This window comes from Dipodomys ordii, unplaced genomic scaffold (genome assembly GCF_000151885.1).
Source record: "Dipodomys ordii isolate 6190 unplaced genomic scaffold, Dord_2.0 Scaffold156, whole genome shotgun sequence".
NCBI classification, from domain to species: Eukaryota; Metazoa; Chordata; class Mammalia; order Rodentia; family Heteromyidae; genus Dipodomys; species Dipodomys ordii.
Genome location: NW_012267372.1, coordinates 827,955 through 838,017, shown reverse-complemented (window position 1 = coordinate 838,017; position 10,063 = coordinate 827,955). Strand labels below are relative to the sequence as shown.

Sequence of the window (10,063 nt, the reverse complement as noted above, 5' to 3'; positions counted from 1 at the left end):
CCCCCCCGGGCCCCGCCGCTGTCGGACCTCCGCCCGCAGCCGGGCCCCCAGCCGGAAGCCGCAGGCCCCGAGCCGGAAGACGTAGGGTCGTCACCTTGGAGACGCTTCTTCGATTGGCACCTGAATGAAGAGGCAGGACCAACCCCGTTGGTCGCTCGGGTAACGGTTCTGGGTGTGGGCGTGGCTAATAGGTGGGTGTGACCTCCGTGCCTGTGACAGACTTGTGGTTGGCTACAGGGCGTGGCCTGCGAGGAGGGGGCGTGGCCAAGAGGAAAGCTCGGGTCCCTAACAACGTTGCCCTGGGAACCGTTTGCCTAGCAACGGAGGGACCCTCTGGAGAAGGGCTGGTCCCACCGCTTTCCCATGATGTCACAACTGGTCCTAGGTGATGACTGTGTTCTTACACTATCTACAATGCACCCCCTGACCTCCACTGCTCCCCACTGAGTTCCCAAATGACCACAGAGCTCCAACTTTTTTTTTTGATGGTGGTGCTACTAGGGTTTGAACACAGGCATTCACCATGCTGGACCAGTGCTACGCCTCCACTCCTCTCCCCTCGGCCTTTTGTCTTTTCCTTTGAGAGAAGGTCTTGCCAACATGTGTCCAAGCTAACCTCGAATGCATGATTCTCCTACATCCACCTCCTAAGTAGCTGGGATTACAGATGTGATTGCTGCCACCACACCTGGCTCTAAAATGTTATACTGAAGTTAACTTTTTTCTCTCTATCTATCTCATGGTATTGGGATTTGGTCTCAGGGCCTTGTACTCTATCACTTGAGCTATGCCTTCAGAGTTTTGTTGGTGAATTGGAGATCTAGTCAGTCTCATGGGCTTTTCGACCTTGGCTGGCTTTGAACCACGATCCTCAGATCTCAGCCTCCTGAGTAGCTAGGCATACGGGTATGTGCCACTGCCCGCCTAGCTTTCACTAATTTCCTCTCTCACTACTAACCCATCACTTCCTGCCTCTTTGAGGTTTGAGAAGTTATTCCCTTACATCTCATCATATCCTTTGGGCCTTGGGCTTTTGCACATGCGGTCTTATTCTGTTCTTGGTCTTTTAATAATTAATTTTGAGCCCAAGTATGATAGAGTATACCTGGAGTCCTGGCAGTCTGAAGGGTGAGTCAGGAGGAACTCATCTTTGAGGCCAGCCTGGACTACACAGCAAGACCCTGTTTCAAAAAACAAACAAACAAACTGAAAACATAAAAAAAAGTTTTGTCCACATCTTGCAATTTGGCACTCTTTTTTTTTTTGTTGGTTGTGAGGCCTGAACTCTAGGCCTGGGCGCTGTCCCTCAGCTCTTCAGCTCAGGGCTAGCGCTCTACCATTTGAGCCACAGTGTCACTTCTGGCTTTTTCTGCTTATGTGGTGCTGAGGAATTGAACTCAGGGCCTCATGCATGCAAGGCAAGCACTCTACCACTGAGCTACCTTCCTAGCCCCCACATCTTGCAATTTGGATTCCCCTGTCTGGGTTTAAATCTGTCCTGAGAAGGCAGGAGTAGAGAAGATACCTCATCCCTTCTGTGTCCCCCAGACCAGGCCTAGGCAGACAGGAAGTGTTTTCACAATTGTTTAGTGGCCGGGCATGGTGGTATACACCTGTCATCCCAGCACTGGGGAGACTGAGAGGCAGGAAGATGGTGAATTGGAGGCTGGCCTTGTTTGATGGCTAAATGGAGAAATAAAAGATATGGAGGCTGGGAAGGTGGCTCAGTGGTAGAGTGCTTGCCTCCCATGCATGAGGCCCTGGCTTGGATTCCTCAGCACCACATAAGCAAAAAGCTGGAAGTGGCGCTGTGGCTCAAGTGGTAGAGGTGCTAGCCTTGAGCTGAAGAGCTGAGGGACAGAGCCCAGGCCCAGAGTTGAGGCCCCATGACCAATAAGAATGAAAAAATCCTGCCTGTGGCCCAGGCAGAGCCCACCAGCCCTGCATCTGGGTCAATAAAAGTGAACCAAGCAATGACCCCAGCCTCTATGACACAAGGGGACATTTTATTAAGAATAACAGACCTGTCTTTTTCTATCGCTGCCCTCCAGGGGCAAAACACAAATGAACAAGGAAAGTACCATGGGCACTGGGGTATGGGTAAAGGGACCATTGCTGTCTGCCTGCCTGCAGAATGGGGCCGGAGAGTCTCAGTCCTCCAGATCCTCATCCTCCTCCTCCTCCTCGTCCTCCTCCTCCTCCTCAGCCGCCGCCAGGGCCTGCTCCTGAGCGGCCTTCAGCGCCTGCTCCTCCTCCACCGTGGGGTCGCTCATCTCCATGATCTCGGGGCCGCTGGGGTATTCGTGCTGGATGGGGGCCGGCAGGGCAGGGTTGAAGTTCTCAGGGCTGTACTTGTGACCCCAGCCGATGTACAGGTTCTCAAACTTCCTATAGGGGCAGCGAGACACCGAGATATTTCTTTTAAGGATGAGATGAACTCTGGGCCAAACATGGCTGCCAAGCCACCAGCAATTTGGGGAAACGTACCCACTCAGCGTCTCTGTTCACCTGTCCATTCTACCGAGACTTAGCCAGAACCTGTGCCACACAGGCCAAACCACAGCAACAGTGCCCAGCAACCTATGCGGCTGGCGTGGTGAATTCAGAAGCCTACTTCATGTCCTCATTTTACGAGGGACTTCTTTTTTTTTTTTTTTTTTTTTTGGGTCGTCCGGTCGTGGAGCCTGAACTCTGGGCCTGGGTGCTGTCCCTCAGCTCTTCAGCTCAAGGCTAGCGCTCTACCACTTGAGCCACAGCGCCACTTCCGGCTTTTTTCTTTTTGCTTATGTGGTGCTGAGGAATGGAACCCAGGGCCTCTGGCATGCAAGGCAAGTGCTCTACCACTGAGCCACCTTCCCAGCCCTACGAGTGACTTCTTTAACCCAGTGATTCTTTATGGAGTGTGTGGTTTGTCACAACATTTGTGAATCTCTCCAATTTCCTTCTCTCATGGATCTTTCTCTCTCCCTCCACTCCCCCCCCCACCTTTTCTTTTAGATAGTCTCACTATGTAGCCTCGGCTGGCCTCAATCTATGACCCTCCTGCCTCTGCCTCCCATGTAGCTGGGATTCCAGGTATATATCACTTACGCATGAATGCCTATCTTTTTTGTTTTGTGCTGGTTCTGGGGCTTGAACTCTAGGCCTGGGCGCTGTCCTTGAGCTTCTTTTGCTTAAGACTAGCACTCTACCACTTGAGCCACAGTGCCACTTCTGGATTTTTTTTTTCTGGTCATAGGGCTTGAACTCTGGGCCTGGGCATGGTCCCTCAGCTCTTCAGCTCAAGACTAGTACTCTACCACTTTTATCCATAGCACCGCTTCTGGTTTTCTGGTGATTTATTGGATGCAAGAGTCTCATGGACTTTCCTGTCCCAGCTGGATTTGAACCATGACCCTTAGAACTCAGCCTCTTGAGTAGCCAAGATTACAGCATAAGCCACCAGTACCTGGCTGAGTTTATTTTCTCTCTCTCTCGCTTCTCTGTCTGTCTCTATCTGTCTCTTTCTTCTTCCCTCTCTCATCCCAGACCAGCAGTTAAATACAGTACCTGATGATTTTGCTCATTGGCTGGTACTCTACCAACTGAGCCATGCCTCCAACCAATCTCTCTCTCTCATTCCTTCTTCCTTTTCATACTAGGGATTGAACTCAAGGCCTCAGGCTTGAGAAGCAGGTGCTTTGCCACTTGTACTCTGCTAGTCCTTTTTTGCATTTTTGCACAGCTAGCTTGGACTCTGATCTACCTATTTCTGTTTCCCAGAATTACTGGGAGGACTCAACCATTGGTTAAAATGAACACCTTGTTTTTTACCCCAGGTATGCTTTGAATGTCAGTCTCTCATTCTTAGGATGACAGGCTTGTGCCACTGTTCCCAGCACTGTTAATTTCCAGCTTCATCTAGGCTGCTCGGAGGATGCAGTGTGCACACTCTCAAGCACTGACTTTTCTGGGACTCGTTTTATGACTCAGTCTGTGGCCCTTCCTCGTGTGCTCCATGAGTGTTTGAGCAGAATGTGTATTCTGCCGTTGTTAGGTGGAGTGCATTTCATTTCATTTTAGTTAATTTCCATTCTAAAAATAAAACTGATACTTCATTTGGTTATTGGAAAGCTCCCAAGCATGCCTGGAACAACTCAACTACATAAATCTACTTTTTGCCTTTCTCTTAATTGCTCTTGAGGCAGGGTGATCCAGTATAGCCCAGGCTGGCCTCCAATTCTTCATCTTCCTACCTCTGCCACCTCAGCTCTGGGATCTCAAATGTGTGCCACCAAGCTTGGCAAAAGTCAAGGATTTCTCATAAATATTTATCATTCAAATTGGGATGTGCATTCCCAGGCTCCAGTGGCTCATGCCTGTCATCCTAGCTACTCAGGAGGCTGAGATCATAGTTTGAAGGCAGCTCAGGCAGGAAAGTTTTTGAGACCCTGATCTCTAGTTAACTAGCAACAAGCTGGAAGTCGGGCTGTGGCTCAAGTGGTACAGCACCCACCTTGAGCAAAAAAAAAAATCTAAGGGACAAAGTTGAGCAGTGATGGCTTATACCTGTCATCCTTGTTACTCAGGAGGCTGAGATCTGAGGATCACAGTTCAAAGCCAGCCTAGGAAGAAAAGTCTGTGAGACTCTCCTATTTAAAAAGCTGGAAGTGGGGGCTGGGAATGTGGCTTAGTGATAATTGTGCTTGTCTAGCATGCATGAAGCTCTGGGTTCGATTCCTCAGCAACACATAAACAGAAAAGGCCAGAAGTGGTGCTGTGGCTCAAGTGGTAGAGTGCTTGCCTTGAGCAGAGAGAGGCTCAAGGACAGTGCTCAGGTCCTGAGTTCAAGCTTCAGAACTGGAAAAAAATGTGGAAGTAGAGCTGTAGCTCAAGTGGTAGAGCACTAGCAGCCTTGAGCAATAAAGCTCAGGGATAGCACCCAGGCCTTGCGTTCAAGACCCAGGACTGGTATATACACACATACATGCAAAATCCAAGGATCAGCATACAGGTTCAGAGTTCAAGCCTTATTACTAGCACAAACAACAACAATGATGATGATGATGATGATGGATGATAATTCCCAAAACTGTGGTTAAAATGCAACTCCAGAACCTGGAATACAGGTCCTGATTCCCATAATTGGCTTACAAAAAGAAAAGGTTCATGCGCTATGTGGTCATCCTGCCATCTGGTGGACAGAGCTGGTAATGCAGCCACCGGAGGACTCCGGATCTAGGCTGAGCCCAAGGGCTCCCCATGGCGACCATCCAGATGACAATGTTTGCTTTACTGGGAGAGGCAAATGCAGAGGTGGCTTCGGCTCATCAGTCTTTTGGGAGCAACTGGTGGGATCCTCGTAGTCTAGACTTTTGTTCCATGGGGGAAAGACCATCCTAATAGGAAGAACTGTCCAGAGACCAAGGGAGATTCCCCACAGAGGAGCTGCAGACAGGATGGCCTGACACCTGTGCTGTGTGACCCTGAGACAGGCCCTTCCCCTCTCTGGCCCTCTGTTCCCTCCAAGGAACTCACAGCTTTGGTCTGGGATTTGCTTTTGTTTTATAACAGCCTTGCAATATAGCCCAGACTGGTGTCAAAGCCTGGATCCTCCTGTTTGTACCTCTAGGGTGCTGGGATTACAGGAGTGTGTCACTGGGCCCTGTACCCTGCTCAGACTTGAGAGTTCTTATTTTAGCCCCAGTGGAACCCCTGGGTAAGAGGGTCATTGCCTTGGGCCTCCTGAGGGGCTCCTTGTAATCCCTGCCCCTTTGGTGGGCTGCCTAGGAAATCCTCAGGGGCTTTTTTTCGGAGGGGGTGAGGGTGGGGAGAGACAAGGACAAGACTTACTTGCCACTAGCATAGGCATAGGCCCCTGGCCAGAGATTGGAGCGGACCACAGCCACGGAGTACTGAGGGCAGAGGCTGCAGGAAAGGCGGGTAGTCCACGGTGACATGTGCATGACCTCTGCAGGAGGGCAACAGAGAGGGACAGTGTGGCCAGGGGGTCCCTGCGCCCTGCCCAGTCCCCAGGGGAGGAGAGAAGGAAAGAGAATCAGAGAGCATGTGCAGAACTGTGACACCTGTCCAGCTTGATTCCCTGGCTCTGGACCCTTCCCCTGCTGGGGCCTCAAGTGTATCACCTGAGCCTCAGTGACTGCACCCAGGAAATGGGGATATTTGCCTGCAAAGGGTGGGGGGGCATGAAGCTGGGTGACAAGGGCCCCAGCAGAGCCAGGCTTTGATGGTCAGGATTTTCCTCACAGTGGGACCCTCGGTGGGGCACAGGCTGTTGAAGGCAGGGCCCAGGCTCTTTGCTCATCGAATTGCAATTCACTAACGGGTGTGGTTGGCTCACGCCTGTAATCCTAGCTACTCAGGAGGCTGAGATCTGAGGATCATGGTTCAAAGCCAGCCCGGGCAGGAAAGTCTGTGAGACTCTTTTTTTTTTTTTTTTGTCGGTCGTGGGGCTTGAACTCTGGGCCTGGGCGCTGTCCCTCAGCTCTTAAGTTCAAGGCGAGCGCTCTACCACTTGAGCTGCAGTGCCACTTCTGGTTTTCTGGTGGTTTATTGGAGATAGGAGTCTCACGGTCTTTCCTACCTGGGCTGGCTTTGAACCTCGATCCTCAGATCTCAGCCTCCTGAGTAGCTAGGATTACAGGCGTGAGCCACCAGTGCCTGGCAGTCTGTGAGACTCTTATCTCCAATAAACAACCAGAAAACTGGAAGTGGCGCTGTGTGGCTTGAGTGGTAGAGCACTTGCCTTGAGCTGAAGAGCTGAGGGACGGCACCCAGGCCCAGAGTTCAAGCCCCATGACCAACAAAAAACTTGGGGTTCATCCTCAGGTGCCTCAGACTCCCAGCCTCTCTCTCCTCTTCCCTCCATCTCAGGCACTTCCTGTCCATTGATCCAACCCCAGTTCAAGCTCACCTGGTCTGGGGGATGGGGGGGGGAGTTGGGCTCTGAACTCCAGGAGCCCCTGAGGAAGTGGGCATCCCGGTGTCTGCATTGTAAGTGGCAGAGCCAATGAGGCGGGTTGGGTGGACCTCACAGATGACCCCTCTGTGTCCACCTCTTTCCCCAGCTACAGGAGGGAGCTGGTGCCCGGAGAAGGCTTACCAGCATCTTCCGAGAGTGGGGTCAGCAGTGGAGGCCCAACCTCCTGCTCCACCTCCTCCATGGCCTCATCCGCTTTCTCCTCCTCCTCCCCCAGCTCCTCCTCCTCGTCTGTCTTCTGCAAAGGATTCACCCACGTGCAGCGGCCCTGGGGGCGGAACGGGCTCAGCAGGCCTGGGGGACAGACACATGGGGAACAGCACTGCCTGCCTTTGCTCTTCTGAGAAGTGGGGGGAGCAGGCGCCTCTTCCATTGGGCTGCTGGGTTTAGGGAGACCCTCAAGAGGCAAATAGTGTGTTTTGGTTTTTTTCTGTCTTGAAACACAATCCTCTTGCTTCGGCCTCTCAGGACCTGGGATTATAGGCATATGTCAGCATGCAAGGATGGATGGATGGAAGGAGGGATGGAAAAATGAATGGATGAATAGTGCCGGTGTAAGATGGATGGGCAGAAGAATGGATGGGTGGATGGATGGATGGAAAGATGGATGATGTGGATGAGTGGATGAATGGAAGGATGAATGGATAGATGGAAGGATAGAAAGATGAATGGATGAGTAGATGGATAGATGGGCAGAAGAATGGATGGGAGGCTGAATGATGAGGATGAGTGGATGAATGGGGTGGACAGAAGATGGATGAATGGAGGGACAGATGGGTAGATGGGTAAATGGATAAATGGATGGTGAGAAAGATGGATGATGTTTAGGATAGATGGGAATGACAGAAAGATGGATGGAAAGGAAGGAAGAAAGGATGAAGGGATGGAGGATGGATGGATGGGTAGATAGATTGACAGAAAGATGGATGAATGATGGAAAGGAGGATGGATGGATGGATGGGTCGATGGGCCGATGGGTAGACTGAGGATCAGATGAATGGGTGGATGATGGCTGGATGGATAGATGGAACTGATGGGCGGATGGCAGAGAGGGTGGGTGTGTATAACTCACTGGGGTGCCCAGCCCTGCTGTGGGGAGTGGGGATGGCGTGGGGCTCCCTCCCTCCCCCCGCGGGGCCCGGGGCCCGCCCCGAGCACCTGCGGCAGGATGTGCTGGGTGTGGTGGACCCAGTTGGCCATGGAGTCCACAAGCTCGAGCACGGGGATGCCCTCGAAGTCGGGGTTCTCCTCGAAGGAGTCGCGTCCGGCGCCACCCTCCTCCTCCTCATCACCTTCCTCCTCCCCAAACTGGTAGAAGCCGAGCGGGCTGATGTGCGTGGCAGCGGAGATGCGGGCGATCTGCGCGCGCAGGTAGTTGGCCTCGTTGCCCGGGAAGGGCGGGAAGCTGGTGACGGGCGCGTCCAGGTGGCCGGTGAAGAACTTCTTGATCCTGCGGGCCTGCACGATCTGCGCAGGCGTCACGTGCGGGAGCCGCGTCCACGCGCGGCCCGGCTCGCTGCACACGAAGTACAGGTACTTGTTGGCCCCCGTGCGGCTCTCCTCCTTGGGGACGGTGGGCGGCGGCTTCCACTGGGGCTTGGGGACCGTGTCCACCTCCTTCTCCTCGTCCTCCTCGCCCTCCTCCTCGTGCCCCTCCAGCGCCTCGCCCTCCAGCATCTCCTCCATCTCCTCCTCCTCGCCCTCCTCCTCGCCCTCCCGGAACTCCACCTCGGCCACCAGGTAGCTGCAGCTCAGCCCCAGGATCTTGCCCCAGAAGCGGCAGGTGTGGATGGGCTGCTGCTCCACCAGCTGCTTCAGCGCCAGGTAGATGCGGAAGCTCTCGTCGGCGCTCAGCCCCACGCCCGCTTGCTCGAAGTAGAAGGCCGTCTCCATGATGTTGGGCACCGGGGTCTCACCCTGCAAAAGAGGAAACGCGAGCTCCGTGAAGCCCCGAGTTAAGGAACTTCAGCCGGGCCAGGTGACTCATACCTGGAATCCCAGCTACTGGGGAGGCGAAGAACAATGACAAAAGTTAGCAGCGAGCCTGGCGCAGGTGGCTCACACGTGTCAGCCTAACTACTCAGGAGGGCTGAGAGCCCGTCCATCCCAAGGCCCCGCCCACACCGACCCCGCCCGCTCCAAGGGCCCGCCCACAAGGGCACCGCCCACCACAGGCCCCGTCCAACCCGGACAGCACATCACCAGGCCCCGCCCATCACCAGGCTCCGCCCACACATACCCCGCCCACTTCAAGGACACTGCCCACCACAGGTCCAGTCCAACCCGTACAGCACATCACCAGGCCCCGCCCACAAAGTACGGCCCACGCCAAGACCCCGCCCAGCCCCACCCGCCCGTCCCAGGCCCTGCCCACATCACCCCAGCCCCGCCTGCCCTCAGGCCCCACCCATCCCAAGACCTCTCCAATCCCTCACGCCAGCCCTGTCTCAGGCCCCGCCCCCGCCCCGCCCCCTGGCCCACTCACCACCTCTTCTTCCATCTCCTGCTCCCCCTCCCCGCCAGCACTGGTCCGCAGGAACAGCGCCTTCTGCTTCTCCGCCATCTCGTAGGTGGGCTGCAGTTCAGGGTCGTCCCGCAGGGTGTCCAGTTTGGGGTGGAACCATTCCCACTGCGTGGTGCGGTTCAGAGATTCCAGGATGGACAGCGGGTCCTCCGGTCGCTCGTTGAGGATCTTGGTCAGCAGGTTCACCAGGTGTTCGTACCTGCCTCCCCGGAGGAGGGGAAGGTGAGGCAGCTGCCCGGCGCTTAGCCCTGGGGACCCTGGGAGGGACAGATAACCGCCCTGCCCCTGTAGTTGGCACCCTGATGATGACAGTGGGCAGCACGTGAACGTGTCAGGCAGGGGGAGGCACGCAGGTGTCAGTATGTAGTCTAGGCTGGCTACAAATCAGGTCATCCTTTTTTTTTGCCAGTCCTGGGCTTGAACTCTAGGTCTGGGCGCTGTCCCTCAGCTCTTCAGCTCAAGGCAAGCACTCTACCACTTGAGCCACAGCGCCACTTCTGGCTTTTTCTGCTTATGTGGTGTTGAGGAATCGAACCCAGGGCCTCATGCAAGCAAGGCAA

The 10,063-nt window shown here is 54.3% G+C and overlaps 1 protein-coding gene across 1 annotated transcript in view; it reads right to left on the bottom strand.

The window, feature by feature from the left end:
• Nucleotides 1-2,150: 2,150 nt before the first annotated feature.
• Nucleotides 2,151-10,063, bottom strand: part of Rsph6a (radial spoke head 6 homolog A (Chlamydomonas)) — an 11,821-nt gene continuing 3,908 nt past the window's right edge. The window contains exons 2-6 of the mRNA XM_013032586.1: nucleotides 9,465-9,702; nucleotides 8,138-8,896; nucleotides 7,103-7,247; nucleotides 5,833-5,950; nucleotides 2,151-2,388 (exon numbers count right to left, since the gene is read on the bottom strand). Coding sequence (XP_012888040.1) covers nucleotides 2,151-2,388; nucleotides 5,833-5,950; nucleotides 7,103-7,247; nucleotides 8,138-8,896; nucleotides 9,465-9,702 — 1,498 coding nt within the window. The remainder of the gene's footprint in view (nucleotides 2,389-5,832; nucleotides 5,951-7,102; nucleotides 7,248-8,137; nucleotides 8,897-9,464; nucleotides 9,703-10,063) is intronic.